At 53.8% G+C, this 16,727-nt stretch overlaps 1 protein-coding gene across 1 annotated transcript in view; it reads left to right on the top strand.

Moving 5' to 3' along the window:
• Positions 1-16,727, top strand: part of ANKRD11 (ankyrin repeat domain containing 11) — a 130,521-nt gene that overhangs the window by 91,953 nt on the left and 21,841 nt on the right. Inside the window, 2 exon segments of the mRNA XM_036390136.2 lie at positions 5,786-5,930; positions 12,958-13,096. Of these exon segments, the coding sequence (XP_036246029.1) occupies positions 5,844-5,930; positions 12,958-13,096 (226 nt within the window). The 5' untranslated portion in view covers positions 5,786-5,843.

Below are 16,727 nucleotides of genomic sequence, written 5' to 3'. Positions count from 1 at the left end.
CAAATATAATCCTGTTAAATAGCAACACTTGGTGCAGTAGAAATATGTTGAGTTGTCAGAATTGGAGACCACTGATCTCTTGCTGGGACAGGAGGGAGACACTGGGAGGTCACAGGTGTGGCGTTGTGGCTTGAATGGAACCCCTTAGCCAGGATGGGCTCGTGTGGTGGAGCCATACTGGAGAACCATGGAGGAGCTGGACGTTCATGGTGCCCAGCAAGGGCATGAGCATCATCTTCATGGTGATCCTTGGAGACCTGAGTGCACATCCATGTGCAGCCTCAGCTGCTCCACTGTGTTGTTTTCTGCAGGTGCTGAGAACTCTGGGAAGGGACATCTGTCCCACAAAAGATTGAAATACTAACAGCTGCTGTAATTCAGTAATATTATTCAATTCAGTTTAGTTTAAGTAACTTAGACTGCAGGATCATTATATTTTGTTACAGTGAGGGTGGTGAGGCCCTGGCACAGGTAGCCCAGAGCAGCTGTGGCTGCCCCATCCCTGGAAGTGTCCAAGGCCAGGGTTTGGAGCACCCTGATGTACAGAAGGTGTCCCTGCCCGTGGCAGGGCTGGAATGAGATGGGCTTTAAGGTCCCTTCTGTCCCAGTCTGGCATTCCGTGGTTCCAGCTTAGTGAGTTTACTTGGCTCTGGTGTGTGTTTGAGAGAGCAGCAAACCTTGCCCAAGCCAGTCCTTGCAGGATATCAGGAGGTCAGCATGTATGGGGTAAGGAATAAATATTTTTGGAAAGGTGGAAGAAAGGACAGTTACTTGGGACCAGGCAGTGACTGAGAACAGGAAAGGAGAAGCTAAGCAAAGAGGTGAAGAAAGATGTGTCATTTCTAAGAACTCCTGATTAGGAGTGACATTCCCTTTCAAAAGCCAGGAACAAACAGGTAACAGGTCCCCAGGGTAAGGAAGGATGTGGGGTTGAAGGTGAGGACGTGATGGAGCTGTGAGACCAGGGTGAGCCCAGCTGTGACACCAGGTGACAGCGCTGCCCCACCGCCTGCGCTCCAGGAAACGCGGGCTCCCCGTCCTCCTTGCTTTGAGTTCTGGCTCTAGGAATTAGCACCTCACACTGCTCTATCTCAGTAATAGCTAATCTTTGTGATTACCCATTGTCAGGTGCTGGGGAAACCACCTGTGTTTGCTGTGCAGGTTTGCAGGGCTCCTGCTGCTCCCGGCCGTGTGTACTCACCGTGGAAAGCCACGGACTTTGCTCTTCCGGAGCTGATCTGGAGCACAAAGAACAATTGTTCCTTGTTCCCCACTCCTGCTGCTGCTCACAGGCACTTCTAGGGACTGACTGTGGCTCGTGTTGGCCAGACAGGTGGAGGATTACCTGGTGCAGGGCAGGTGCTGGGGAGGCAATGGTGGAGCAGCCTGAGCACACGGCAGGGCTGGGCTGAGGCTGGGACAGTGGTGGTGTTGAGAAGCTGTGGCTGCCTCACCCCTGGAAGTGTAGGACAGGGATTGGAGGAACCTGTTCTAGTGGAAGGTGTCCCTTCCTGTGGCAGGGGGTAGAAAGGGATGAGCTTTGAGGTCACTTCCAACCCAAACCATTCTGGGATTCAGTGGTTCTGTGTGTTGAAAGATTTCAGCTCTTGGTTTTTTTCCTTTGCTTTCCAGAGCTGGGGGACAAGTGTCAAATTGTGGGTGTGAGTTATTAATCAAAGGCAATTTTCAAAGATTTAAGACAGCATCCTTTAAAGGAGACCAAAGTATTAAAATTTTCATTTTTCACAGGCTTGTTCCTATTCCAACCTTTTCAGACCAAACAAATGTGTTGGATCTGTGCAAATAATGTCTGGGGCTCTAATTGCATTGGGGGGTTTGCATGGGCAGGAGCCTCCAGCCAGCTCCCTCCTATTCTGGCATTTAAAGAAGGCTCCACAATCTTTTTTACTCCAAGCTGGCGGGGTACAGGCAGGCTGCAGTGCACAGATCGTGGGCATGAGCTCATTTGTTGTGGCTTCAGATTGAATGGCAGGAGTTTGGCTGCTCTGCGGGAGGGCAGGGAAAGAGGGCTGGGTCCAGGAAAGGCTGTCATTCCCCTTGCAGATGCATCTGGAAATGTTCTTTATTCTTTCCTCTGAGGGTGGGGAGGCTGCCCAGAGAAGCTGCCCCATCCCTGGAAGTGTCCAAGGCCAGCTTGGAAGGGCTTGGAGCAGCCTGGTCCAGTGGAAGGTGTCCCTGCCCACGGCACAGATGAGGACGTTGGGGTGTTGCTCACCGGTTCCATGAAGCAGGAGGGGTCGGGATGGGGAGTTTGAATGTCCATAGGGTTGGTTAATGAGGAACTGCTTTCTGTTGGGCCCAGGGTTGGTGCTGTCTGGCAGGGCTGGAGTCTGTCTGTGGGCTTTGTCCTTGTTCTTTGTCCCTGTCCCAGTTTGCCCGTTGCCTTCACTGGGAGCCTGTCCTGGCTGATGGGTGCCACTGCTCCCACGCTGTCTCCCGGCTGCCCACATGGCCTGGGGTTGAAGCCAGCAGTGCTTTCATCCTCTTCCTCCTCCCTCCAAGGGGCAGATGACACCTCCTTCCCTTCCAATCCCTTTCAGGCCTTCTGAGGTCCTTCACAGACATATTTGGTCTCAGTGTGTGGCTTGGACTTGTTATGCCCTGGGCAAAATAAAAACCATTTTCAACTTTCCTTGGCCCAGTGAGGGGACAGGGGACGATCGTGGGTGGGTGTGCCCGGGGCTGAGCCCTGCCATTCCTCATGGTTCATTCCCAGACTGATTCCTCATGGCTCCAGCCCTGCTCCCGATTGTGTTCCAGAGTCCTGCTCCTCCATCCTCTGGGAGGCTGCTCGGGGTGCTGTGGGGGCTCTGACCCCCACCCAGGGCAGGGTGGAGCAGGAGGGCCCCAGTCCAGAGCAGGGTGACTGGGCTGGGTGTCAGCCCTGCTCTCCCAGCTGACAATACTCCATGGGCTGGGACCACCACAGCCGTCCCTGCTGGATGCAGCCATCCTGGAACAGCAGGAGCTGCCATACCCAGGCCAGTCCATCCCCGGGCAGGCTCCCCCTCTCTGCTCACCGCTTTCCCAGGGGGCTCTGTGGGATCCAGCCTCTCCAGCAGCAGGGTCTGCGGGCCTGGTGTGCACCAGGCTGGCCCCTGGCCAGGGGTAAACAGCTCCTTTGTTTTCCTGGAGAAGTACGAGGGATTATATTCTGTTGAGCTCACTCGGTCTCCCACTTGGTATTGTGCAGCCACATGTAATCGGCTCCTGCGAGGAGCTGAGTTAATTGTTTGTGAAATAGGAAGGGTGCTGCTTGTCTCCTGTAGGGAGGTGAGCTTGAGAGGGGCATTGTGGAAAGGGGTGGCTCATCCAGCTCCTAAATTAGGAGGGATTGAAGCCAAATTGTCGTTCTGCAGCCCTAGATTTGCCACTCTGCAAATGCTGTCTCGAGCTGGGGAAGGCTCTTCCAGCCAGGAATCTGTACCTCCCCTCTGACTCTTATTAAACGTGCTTAAAAACGAAACGAACTTATTAAACGTGCTTAAAAATGAAAGGAAGGCAGCGTCGTTGTCGGTAATTGTTGTGCAAATGTGATACTCCCTGCAAGCTGTGGAACAGGCCAGGGCTGTGTTTACCCGGAGAGGCAGCCGGCTTTCCAAGTGTAATGAGTCAGCTCCGCGAACAGAAGGGGCGCAGAATTAATCTGGCATCCGTCTGGCCTTTTCTCAGTTAAACAGGTTTTGGAAGCTCCACGTGAATAGGTGCCTACCCTGGTACAAGCAGCCACAAAGACTTGGGAGTGGGCACGTTTTTTTGGGAATACATTGGCAGTGTGAGGATCCTGGAGTGCTTTGAGCGGTGACGTGGGGCTGGGTTTGGGAGCAGAGCGTGATTGGTCCCACCGTCAGCAGAGGTGAAGCTGCTTGGGTTTAATATCTGTTACAAGGAGTAAATAAATGTCCCTCACCCAGCATTTCATCTGAATTTCCACCTCTTGGATTTGCAGTGAATATTGAAGGGAATATTGTCCTCTGCTCCTGCCTCCTCCCAGGCACATGCTCCTGTCTCCTTAATGAGCCCCTGTAAGAGAAACTGAGGGGAAATAATTCTTCTGTGTTCCCAGCTGGCTAATGATGCCTGGCAGAGGGAGATTCCTGGGGCTGGGCATGGCTGCAGGGACCCAGTGGATGTGCAGCAGGGAGGGGACCCTGTGGGCTCTCAGCTGTCCCCGTGTCAAGCAGGGGACACGAGGAGGTGTTTTCTCAGTTCCCAAAGTTTTGTTCCTAAATACAGGATATGAAATAGGGGATAACAACCTTTCCACAGCCAGGCTGAGGAGCTGGGCTGGAGAATCAGCTGCCTTGGGAAGCAGTCTCCTGCTGGAAACGCCAGCACTGTCTGTGCCTGGTGCTTTGGTCTGCGAATTTGTGCTGTTTCAGGGCTGGGCTGAGGCCTCTGAACCACCTTTAAAACAAAACAAAAAAAACCAACCCAAAGTGTCCCAAGGCCTCTGAGGCGTAAATGGAACAGAAATTTTGAAGGGATTTCCAGAGAACTTCTAAATACAAGACTTCTCTCTCTCCTCTCTGAGAATTCCCATCTCCCTGGACAATTTCCTGCAGTTGTAGCTCTGCAGAGCTGCTGCTGTAAGATGTAAATGGTTCAATTTAGAGCTGGCAGGTGACAATTATGTTGGGAGAAGTTCCTGTCTGTGCCACTCCAGCCTCAGGCCAGGAGCCCAGTTGCTGTTGCGGTGTCACTCCTCACAGATATCCCGTTCCACTGATGCTTCCCAGCCTCTGGTCTGGGGAGAGGAGATATTCTCTTTCACCTGAGAGGGCTTTGGCTGCAGCTGGTGTTCTGAGCCCTGCCTTGCTGTATTTCACATGGCACTTGTCTATCCAGCCCTGTAACCAGGCAACACAGGAGGAGCAGGAGCTTTGTCCTCTCCAGGTTGGCTTTCCCAGGCCAAGGTGCAGGGCAGGGTGAGGAGCTGTGAGAAACAGTCCTGGAACACCGAGCCCTCCGAGCTCCCTGCTCCCACCTCACAATGGCAGCACGTTCAGAAAGTGCATCTTTAACGGAGGTTTTGTAATTTGTTTGGTTCTGCAAGTGTGTCTGGGAATTCAGTGTGGCAAACTGGGGTGCAGCCTGGGCTGTGTCTGTGTGTCCCCATGTTCAGGACACACTGCAGGTGGCTCTATGTGGGCTTGGGGGGACGCTGTGCATGAGGAGCAGCAGGGCTGTTGCTCTTTGGTGGGATTTGATCCCTTCTAGGCTATTCCTTGCATAGGAAACAAGCTATGTCTGCAGCTGCAGGATCCACTTTGGAGTTGGCCTCTTCTCCCAGGAAACAAGGGATAGGATGAGAGGAACCAGCCTCAGGCTGTGCCAGGGGAGGTTCAGGCTGGACATCAGGAGGGATTTCTTCATGGAAGGGGTTGTCAGGCATTGGAAGGGTCTGCCTGGGGAGATGGCAGAGTTCTCATGCCTGGAGGTGTTGTCCAGGGAAGGCCTGGAGGTGGCCCTGCGTGCTCTGGGCTGGTGACAGGGTTGGGCTTGGGCACAGGTTGGACTCAGTGTTCTGGGAGGTCTTTTCAGGCTCAGTGATTCTGTGTGATTCCACGTGTGAGTCCTTGCAGCACCTCTGTTACTCTCTGGGAGGGTGGCAGGACCCTGCTGCAGCTTTTTCCACATTTGAGGGTGCTCTGCCATCCTGGTGTTGCCATGCAGGGGTTGGGAGGGGGTTTATCCTTGTTTTTCCCCCCACAATGGAGAGGCCCTCTGAGATGTCTGACCTCCCTTCTCCTCTCTCCTGCAGACGGTTGATGATGAGGCGATGGCAGCATAAATGAAGATCAAGTAAGGAAGGCAGAACGATGCCCAAGGGTGGGTGTTCTAAAACACCACAGTCAGAAGATTTCTCTCTCAGCAACGACATGGTGGAGAAACAAACGGGGAAAAAGGTAACATCTTTGGGCCACCTGCCCTCCTTTGGGGTGCTGCTCTTTGAGCCTGGAGTTGTGAAGCCATGGCATTGTTTGACATGGCAGGAGTTGTCCTGGCATCTTACCTGGGCATTTACATTGGTGTGCTGGTGCTCTGCCAGCTGATGGGGTTGGGTTTGTTTCTCTGTCCCTGTGGCTGCAGTCCTTCCCAGGAATTGCTGTGCTCTCCTGGACCTGAGTCAGCTGAGCAGCAGGGGCTCCTTTGGAAGATTCTCTTTTGCAAGTTCTGTGTGTTTCTAGGGGTTTCTGCGCTCAGCTGTGGAGACCTGACTTATGTGGTGATGGTGCAGGTGTGTGCTGGGTGAGGGAGGAGCTTCTCCTCCTCTGGGTGGAAATCCAGGTCCTTGTCAGCACGGCTGCTCTGGCTTTCCCCAGCAGCACTGCTGGACCAGGCTCAGCCTGGGAGTTGCTCTGCTGAAATTGCTCCTTCTGAGAGTTGATCTGAGGTGCTGTCTGGTTTTTGGCAGTGGCTTAGGTGAAACTACTGAGGTGAAATCTGAGTTTAAGGATAAATACCTTCACACTTCTCCTCTTCATCCCATTTTGCTCCAGGCATGAGCCCAGTCTGCTCTCGTTCAGCCTTTTCCCCCCTTGTCAGTATCAGTCATTTCCAGTCAATAGCTGTGCAGAAAACTGTGCAAATGTTACCTTTAAATAAACATGAAAACCTACATCTACTGAATTCTGCTAAGGAACAAATCCCATCCACTTCCCTTTCATCTCTTTGCTCCAGTTTCTCAGCATTCCCCTGGGAGTTTCTGCCAGGCCCGGGAGCTGAAGCTGAGCATGGTGAGCCCCAGCTCCGTCACTTCCCCTGCAATCCCTCCCCAGTGAGGGCAGTAACTCCTTGTCTGACTGAGCTCATGTTACTGACAAAATGAGAAAAATACAAAAGAACCACCAGGAAAATCCAGCGGGGTTTGGTCATGGAGCACCTTGGTGGCATCTGCCACATCCTCTCTGTGTCACTGCAGGTGCAGGTCAGCGCAGGAGTGCTGTGGGGCTGCTGGGAGGGGCAGATCTGGGATCAGGGATGCTGGAGGGGGAACAGCTGCCTGGCAGCCTCGGGGAGATGCCAGCCTTTGCCCTGGCAGAGGAGGCAGTGCCCAGCAGTGCAGGATATGTAAATACAGGCTCGCTCTGCGCCGGGTAAGAGGCTTAATGCTGGCGCAGGTGCTTGGGGAGGGAGAGGATCAGTTGGAATATGAATCAGCTCCCATTTTATTCCATGCACTCCCGGCAGCTCAAAGGCTGTGTGTTATTTACAGAGCAGGTTTGGCGAGCGGCGCGGGGCACGCCGGGAAGCGGAGTTATCTCCTGCTGGCTAAATAACTAGGACACAATTCCTGCCACTGAGAGGGGACAGGGCAGGCCTTCTGCTGCTTCAGTTCTGGCTTTTTCACTGGCTCGTGTCTTCCAGGGCCTGAGCTGAGCTCAGCCTGAGTGGCTTTTGCCCTGTTTCTGGTTAATTCTGAAGCTGAGCTGGAGCAGTGACTCAGGGGAAAAGCACTTCGACCTCCTCCCTGCAGACGCTGTTGTACCTGCCTGTCAGCAAGCGCTGCCTTGCATTTATCTTGCCTTTGTCAACACGTTCAAAGGCCCGAGCTGGGACTTGGCACAGCTTCCCTGGCAGGCTGGAGAGGGAGGGCAGAGCCCGGGTCAGGCACAGGGACCCACCGTGGGCACGGGGGAGAGCGTGGCAAAGTGATGCCAACCAAGCGTTCTCCTCTTAATGGGACCTTAGGATCAATGGCTGATTTAGCATTAAACAGGCTTTACATGCCCGGGCTCTGCAGCTCTGGCAGATGGAGCGGGGTCCTGGTGCTGCACTGGGCTGAGTACCACAGGGGACAAGGGGCTGGCCTTGAGCTGAAAAACAGGAGGTTTAGATGGAATATTGGCAAGGAATTCTTCCCTGTGAGGGTGCTGAGGCCTTGGCACAGGGTGCCCAGAGAAGCTGTCGCTGCCCCTGGATCCCTGCAATTGTCCAAGCCCAGGCTGAATGGGGTTTGGAGCAACCTGGGATAGTGGAAGGTGTCCTTGCCCATGGCAGGGGGTGGAACAAGATGAGTTTTGAGGTCCCTTCCCCCCCAGACCATTCAGGATTCTGTGATCACCAGCTTTTGCTCCTGAGTTCCATACTCCATCACATAGCAGCTCCCAGGGGAACTGCCCTGCTCCAAGGGCTCCTGCTTGGAGGAGAGGCTGTGAGCTGCTGCCTGTCAGCAGCAGAGCTCCTGACAGGAGGGCACTCCTGGCTCTCTGCTCCCTGCCCCTCCACAGAGGGACTTAGGAACTAATGGGATGCAGCCCTGAGAGGGAGGTGGATTAAAGAGCCTGTCTGAGGGGTTGGGTGCTCCGTGCTGTTGGGTGAGGAGCTGTTGGATGAGGAGCTGTTTCTCCCAGGGTTACTGGAGCCCTTATAAGGCTGCACAAGCCTGCCCGGGGCGGGCGCTGGCAGCCCCCGAGCTCCTCCTGCTCCCTTCAGCCTGGAGGCTTTTGTGAAAATCTGCATGCCATATATGAATAATTCTCCTTTCTGGTCTAGATCCACAGATCCCCGTAGCAGGAGGAGATTACTCATGGCTGAGGCAGAGCAGAGCACCACAGCAAGGGTTATATCAGTTGTCAGAAGCATTTCCTGAAGGGCCTGGCCTGGCTGCGTGGTTACACCGTGTGCTCAGCACAGCCTTTGCCTCTTTATGGGGAAATGCTCCCTCTTGCACAGTCAAAAGTGCATTTTTGCTGCAGTGAGCACCAAGCAGAACAGCACTTACCCCGGTTTTTGCTTGTAGGAGCTGGCAGAGGTTAAAAAAATGAGGTTTTTCTCCTTCACCTTCTCCCCTTTCCAGAAAAGGGAACATTGTCCTTATTTTTTGGTTCTTCATGAATCTTCATGAAGCTGTTGTGCTGTCAGGGCTTTCCAGACTGGATGAGTGAGTGCTGGGCTCCATGTCCAGCACAGAGTCACCCACTGGGGTGTGAACCCTGCAGGGGTGTCTGGCTGACTGAAGAGATGACATTTCAGTGGAGTTAATCAGCCCATGCTCATCACTGGGCCATATTTCTTACAAACTTTGGTGCCTGAGGCTCACAGGAATGGGGCTTCAGCTCCAGTCACCTCCATGCTCCACATGTTTTATTGCAGCATTGATAACAACACAAATTCAAACTTTGTGGCGTTTTGTGTGTGCTTGTGCTGTACTCTGGCTTTGGGAAGGCTACGAGGGGCCCAGATTTAGGGAATTGTTTGGTTTTCACCACATCCAGTAGCTTTCTGGGTAAAACTGAGTCCATTCCTTTTTGTGGTACAGGGTGGGAACCTTCTGCCCCCTCTCCCTCCCCGCTGGCAGAGCCAGGACAGACCCACTGGTGCAGGGAAAGTCCCTCTGTGGCAGCATTTGCTTTTTGCAGCGTGGGCTGGTTGCCCACAGCAGGAGTCTGACGTGGGCCATGGCCTGGGGCACCGGCCTTGGAGCCCTCCTGGGCTTCTCTTCCCAGGCTGCCCGGGCTGGTTTTGTTCATTGCTGCCTAATTTTTACTGACATCACAACCTGAAATGCTTGGAGCTCATTTTGGAGAACAAAGGGCTTTGGGGATTTCCATGGCTGGCAGTGCAAGTCTCTGCATAAGCACTGGGCTGCGAGTCAGGCTCTGTCTGAGCAGGGTGACGGGGCTGGAAATACAGATTTCTTTGCATGGCTTTGTAAATCATACAATCATGGGCTGGTTTGGGTTGGAAAGGACCTTAAAGCTCATCTTTGAGGTTGCTCAGAGCCCCATCTAAATGGCTCTGTCTTGCAGAAATCTGCATCAGAAAACCCCAGAGGATTGTTTTTGCTCTGAGGACTGGCCTCTGGCCAGTTTGTGTGTCACAAGTGCCCTCAGCAGATTGGTATCAGGGTCTGTGGTGCTGATGGGAGAAGCCCTTCCATCCCCACCCTGCAGCATCTCACTCTGGGTGGCTGCTGGGGCCAGTTCCTGGTGGGTTTGTGCTCCGACCGCAGCAGCTGAGAGCAGCTTGTGGTGCATCTTTTCACTTTTGCAAGAGGAGCTCAAGGTGGGTTGTTACTCATACAGTAACTCTCCTGCAAGTGTAATGTGGCAGGAGGGGATTTTTTCTGCACTCACAGCTGCTGACTGCCCTTTGCCAAAGCAGCTTTTATTAACACCTGCAAAGGGGAATTTGCTGCTGCTGCTGCTGAGCTCTCGACTCTTCCCCATCCCCAAACTCCTGTCCCTGCCTTGGAGAGCCCCAGCTCTTACACAGGGCTGTTCATACAGGTTTCTCTGCAGTGTCAAGGCCAGGCTGGATGGGGCTCTGAGAGCCTGATCTGTTGGAAGGTGTCTCTGCCCATGGCAAAAAGGGTTGGGATGAGATAAGCTTTGAGGTCTCTTCCAAGCCAAACCATTCCAGGATTTCGTGATTCTCATTTGGATTTGTTCCATTTGTGAAACCTGATTCCTATGAGTCTGAGCTTACTTTAAACATGAGAAGGCCTAAAAATGAAACCAGGTTTTACTCGAGTAAAGGACAACATTCTTCATTACAGAATTGGAAATAATTAGGGAAGTAAAGCTTAAAACAAGAAAACGAAAACTTTCAGGAATTGGACTCTCCAGCTGCCTTGATGTTCCACCCAGTGCTGCAGGCATCCCCAGCAGGTCTCTGCTTTCCAGGGGGAAGCAAAGTCTGGATCTTCCCTGCTCCAATTAGTAGGAAAGGTTATCGTGGTGCTGCTGTGGGAATGAAGCTTCAAAGCGGTGCCGGTGCTGCCGCCGCTGCCGGATTGTGCTGAGCTGGCTGCAGCAGCAGCTCCCAGCCTTGGGGTGCATGCACAGGGAGCTCTGCCCGAGCTTGCCTGCTGCCAGGATTCACATGGACACTGCCAGGGCCACGCTGGGCTCACCTCTGCTCTCAGGAGGGTTTGTTCGTGGGTTTGTTCTCTGCTCTGTCTCTCCTCCCACAGGGAGATTTTAGCAATGTGGCTTTAAACTGACAGAGGGCAAGGTTAGATGGGATATTGGGAAGAAATCTTTCCCTGGGAGGGTGGGCAGGCCCTGGCAGAGGTGCCCAGAGCAGCTGGGGCTGCCCCTGGATCCCTGGCAGTGTCCAAGGCCAGGCTGGACAGGGCTGGGAGCACCCTGGGATGGTGGAAGGTGTCCCTGCCCAGGGCAGGGCTTGGAACATGATGAGCTTTGAGGTGCCTTCCAACCCAAACAATTCCATGATTCAGACTTCAGAATGAGCTGTATTTTTACCTGTCCTACCCTTTTTCTCACTCCTGAGTGAGTGCACAGAGATCCCAGGCAGCATTAATCCAGCAGAAAACCTACCTGTATGTCTGAGAGCATCATTGAGATGCTTCTTGAACTCTGACAGCCTTGGTGCCCTGACTGCTTCACCCTGGAGGAACCTCACAGACTCCTGTCTGAAGTGTTCAGAGATGCCTTTTATTCAGGTCGATAGAAGGAAAAGTTCAGACTGTGAATGGCCACTCTGGGAAAAAGTGCATTATTTATTTGGTGGCTTTTTTTTTCAGGCAATATACACATTTTATTTTATTCCTTTGATAAAATATTTCATAGAATTGTAGAACTAGGACAGACCAGGGTACCTGCTCACAACATGACATTCCTGGCAGGTGACGGAAGCCCTCTGCCCTCACTGCCACCTCAGAGCAGTGGAAGTGGCATCATTTTTTAGTTTGAACTATTTTTGTTCACCTCAGAAAGCATAAAAAGCAAAAGCTTTTCAATCTGGAGGGCTGAGAGGAAATGCTGGAGTGTTTATTTTGGCTGTGGGGGCTCTGTCCCGTCGCTGCAGGGCCGGTGCTCTCCAGCAGGGCTGCCCTTGCTGGGGCTCCGAGCGTGCCTTGGCTGCCTCCCACCACACAGCCCTGTCAGGCAGGTTTGTTTCTCTTGCTTTACCAAAAAAGGGATTCCCCAGCCCATTTCCTTCATCCTCGCTCCGGGGCTGCAAACACATCCCCTGGGGCAGCTCAGGGGCTCCTCTCTCCTCTGTGGGTGAGCTCTGGGCTCCAGACAGACACGGAAAGGGGAAGGAGCGACGCGCACGGTGACAGTGACACCGCAGTCCTGTGACTGCTGGCACTGAGGCCACCTGCCAGGAGCTGCCAGGGCCAGGCAGAGGGACTGTGCCTCTCTAAACAAGGGAATGCTCCTAGGTTGGCTCCTCTGAGCTTCCAGCCAGCTCGGGCATGATTTTGTGTGCTGAGGTTCTTGTGTTTAATCTCACTCTGCCTCTCAAGCACAGAGTCTGGGTTTTGCTGGGTTTTTGAAATCAGATCTGTGACAAAGCTGCTTGTGCTGCTCGTGTTGTTCAGGCAGGGGCACAGTGGTCAGTCCAGAACTGCTCACTTAAAATAATCCTGTTCCTCACATACAAAAAACCACAGTGCATGACCTGGGGCTGTGCATTCCTGGCACACTGGACTCCTGGAGTTTGAGCTGGGAACCAGCTCTCCCTGGTCAGGTGAAAAATCTCACCTGTCTCAGTATCTGTAACTTTTGTTTGGCATGTTCATTCAAAATCTCTCCTTGCTTTTGGGCAGTTCACAGCATTTCTGCTTCACATTAAAATCCAAACCAGCCCAAACAAGCAGGACTGATACAAAGCAGGAATGGGTCTTTCTTGTGGTGTGGTTGCATTTGGAAATCCTCAGATTCCCCCATCCCAGTCTGCCTTCCCTCCATGCCCACAGCTGTGTGCATCCTTAGCCTCACACAAAGGGTTGGCATCATTTTTCACAAGAATTGGTTGGAATTTGGCACCACACAGCAGCCTTGATTGGCCTGGCTCTTCTCTGGTGCTGTTAGAGCTTTGTGTCATGGTGGAGGCTGCATTGGCAAACCCACAGCAGAAAGGGAAGGGATGTTCTATGAGGCCTGTGCAAGATTTGGGGAATCAGGTGAGCACAGTGTGGAGAAGGCTCTCGTTGACCTGGCTCTTTTTTCTTTCCAGGATAAAGATAAAGTTTCTCTAACCAAGACTCCAAAGTTGGACCGGAGCGATGGCGGCAAAGAGGTGAAAGAGCGAGCGACCAAACGCAAGCTGCCTTTCACTGTCGGAACAAATGGAGATCAAAAGGACTCGGATACAGGTACAGCAATGCCACATCCCACCCTCACACCCTGGCTGCTGGGGAGCACACAGGGTCCAGAGTGCAGCCAGTCCGTAGGGAAGTGTTGTACCAAATTCCCCGTGTTTTTTGTTTGAAGGAAGAGGCACGTGGACAAGGGGCTGGAGAACCGCTCTGCTCCACATGTGCACATCTGTTCTTAGTGATGTTTGTAGGTGGACAAAGCCATGGCTGTGTGAGGAGACCCCCCCCTTCTCTCAGCTCTTGTGTGTTTTCCTTGTTTCTGATTATCCCAGTTCAGGAACTGTGGCTGGGACAAGCCATGGAGCAGGGCCTGCTTGTGAGAACTTGGAAAACAAGGGAGTAAAGCTGAGTAGTCTTCAAAAGAAAATCACCAAGTAGAATCTGGTCAAGCAGGTCAGTCTTGTAGCAGAAGAATGGCTGGTGCAGGAGGCTCCTGGATGGGCTGTTGGATTTGGTAGCAGTTGGGAAGAGCTGCCACAAAGCTTTGAGCATGGAGAAAATGATATTGTTTGGTTGTAAGGGGCTGAGCTGTGGATTTCTGGGCAGAGGTTTGTGTGGGTCCTTACTGTCCATCCCTAAGAAATGTGCATTTGGAAATGGTTGTGATAAAGCTAAAGTGGTTGTGTAAAGAGATAAAAGGGGCTAAAAGTTTGGAACGTGCTTGAAACTGGCCCAAGGGCTGTGTTTGGTGGTGCTGTGTGGTGAGCCTGGCAGGTGGCCTGACGTGGGACGTGTCTCCTCTGCCTCAGGAGTCAGGAGGGCAGATCTGGGAGGGCCAGGAGTGCCACTGCAGCAGTGAGGACTGTTCAGGGGCAGGACACCTGGTGGTGATGTGTCCTGAGAGTGGCCCAGTGTCTCCACGGGTTTGTGTTCCTGAACTCCCTGTCTGGGGAGAGACTTTCCAAACGTTCATTAATTCTCCTAAACCTGTTGGCCATTTGCAAGGTTTTGGGTTGCTGTGGTGTCTCCCTTGGGGTGTCACCTTTGCAGGAGTGGCTGGGGCCAGGCAGAGCTGATGAAGCAGAGCTGGAGCTGCTCTTTGTCAAGGGTGTTTGTGCCACCTTCAATACTGGGTTGAGAGCTGAAGCCCAAACTCGCTGCAGGGCTGTCTGACCCTCGTGACAGCTGGAATGTCATGACAGGGATCTGCTTTTCCCAGGGCTCCAGGCTCTCTCTGGCTGCAGAGATGTTGGAAATGTTTGCACTGGCAGCAGCAAGAAGGAAACCAAATGCAGAGGAGAGCAGAGAGAGCTGCTGGGAGAGGCTGTGGCTGCTGGGTGGGAGCAGCAGCCCATGAGACCCCCCCTGCTCAGGGCTCCCCTGGTACCCCTGTGCTTTTGCAGCCATGTGATTCTTATCTCAGACACGTCCTCTCCTTCCTCTGCAGAGCTCATCCTTCTGGGGAAGTGGGTGAGCTGAGGGATAGCAGCAGCCCAGCTCCCAGAGGAGACACAAAGGAGTTCATGACACCCATTTAAAGACAAACTGGGCTCTCACAACCTCTGGGAAGGTGTATGGGAGGTGCAGGTAACCTGTTTGGTGGGAACTGGGGAGGAAGTGACTCAGCCACTGGATTGGAGATCCCAGCAGCAATCAGTGTGCACAGTCAGACTGGTGCTTAGCAGGAGCCTGTTTCTCTTCCCTGTCATCGTTCACTCCAGCAGGAATCCGATGCTGGAGATGGGAAAAGACTTAGTGGAGATAGGAGAAGACTTCCTGGCACCTTGCTCTGCTCTTGCACCACCCCATTGCAACTGTGGGGTGTTTCAAGCCTGTGTGGTCTTTGGCCTGCTCGAGGTAGAGGCAGGTACAGACGTGTTTGTGGTGCTCAGAAGCTGCACGTTCTGGGGTGGAGGGGTGCCCCCAGCTCTGTTCTGGTGCCATCAGTGACACCTGGCTGAGGACACAGGTGTGACGCACAGGACAGGCTTTTGTCTGGAACAGAGGCTGCTGTGCACCCACCCTGTGTTCCTGCAGGAGGGGGAGGCTGCTGCTGCTTGTTGTGCTCCTCAGCTCTGCTCCCAGCCCTCAGAGAAGTGGGATTGCACCATCGCTGCTGGCTGACCCCGGCTGGTTTATGTAACCTGCTCCTGCTTCCCAGGCTGTGTCCATGGGCTGCTGTGTGTGCGTGAGGGGGTCTGCCAGGATGTTCCACAGCCATGTGGAATTCAGCTGTAAGGACGTGGGAGCTGGGAGCTAGCAGAGCTCTCTCCTTGCCTCTAGTGGGGTATTTTTCTCCTCTTCAAGTGTTTAAACAATAGTGTGGATCCTCATCCTGATGTGTTGCAGTGACTCATTTTCCTTAGCACGGTGTGTGTTGCTTTTTTCCCGGATGGCTCTGGCTCAGCCTTGACGTAGGTGCTCCATATCTGGGGTGAGAAACATCAGAGGTGGGTTTGTCTCCCATGCAAGGGCAGCACAACCTGCCCAGACCAGGTGTGGGGCAGCAGCTGCTGCTGCAGGATGGTTTTGGGGTAGATGGGATATTGGGAAGGAATTGTTCCCTGGCAGGGTGGGCAGGCCCTGGCACAGGTGCCCAGAGCAGCTGTGGCTGCCCCTGGATCCCTGGCGGTGCCCAAGGCCAGGCTGGACAGGGCTTGGAGCATCCTGGGATAGGGGAAGGTGTCCCCCCATGGCAGGGGGTGGGACGAGATGAGCTTTGGGGCCCCTTCCCACCCAAACCATTCCAGGATTCTGTGGGCTCCCAGAGGCACTACTGGCCAGCACTGTGCTGAGCCCATGGTTTGGGTACAGTTGGTTCAGAGCTAAATCTTTTAAAATAATCTTCCTCAAAATGGTTTCTAGAGCAACAATTCTGGCTCTCAGGTTCCTCAGAGTTAACTAAATAAACTGTCTTTAGGAAAAAAAAATGGCATCGAGCCGTGAGCCTCCAGACTGTGCATGTTACAGCTCCAGCACTGTGGGAGCAGCATCTCTGTGCCTCAGACTTCTCCTCCTTCCCTCTCCTTCCCTGGTGTGGCATCTCCCCACATGCACAGGCGCTGCCCAGAGCCTACGTGCAGCCCGGCAGCCGCCGAACGAGCACAGCCAGCTCTGCTCCCTCCAGCAGCGTGCCAGGCTGCCTGCAGCTCCCCACGCCGGGAGGGGGCTTCAAACCAGCAGCCCCGGGTAATTGTGGCATTGACAAACACCCAGAGAGGAGCAGCAGCAGGGAGAAGGGAACGCTCCTGCCGGGCAGGCACCTGGCAGCAGAGGTGGGCACGGGCGGCTGGCGCAGCGGTGCCGCGGCTGCGGCGCTGAGCCACGGCTGAGTCACGGCTGACTCAACGGCACCAGACTGCCGGCGTGGGGCCGGGCACTCCCCACCTGCCTCGGGCTCTGCCACCGTGGATCCGCACCAACAGGTCCCTGCTGCACAGCGGGACAGGCAGCGCTGCTGGGAGGTGCACGGAGAGCACAGTTCCCCGTGCCCGCTGCTCCTCAGGAGGGGTTCCTTAGCTGGATGTCACGCTATCGCTTGAGTCCTTGGCTTGAGGTGCAGCTGTGGATTCCAGGCCTTTAGTCATCAGCAGGGAGAGTTGGGGCTCAATACAAATCTCAGAGCACGCTGAGATAATTTTGGCCTCTGACAGCTCTCCCTGGGAGCTGGGAAGGCCTGAGTGAGGCT

This window comes from Molothrus ater, chromosome 12 (assembly GCF_012460135.2).
Source record: "Molothrus ater isolate BHLD 08-10-18 breed brown headed cowbird chromosome 12, BPBGC_Mater_1.1, whole genome shotgun sequence".
NCBI lineage: Eukaryota > Metazoa > Chordata > Aves > Passeriformes > Icteridae > Molothrus > Molothrus ater.
This window is presented reverse-complemented; position numbering and strand designations above follow the sequence as displayed.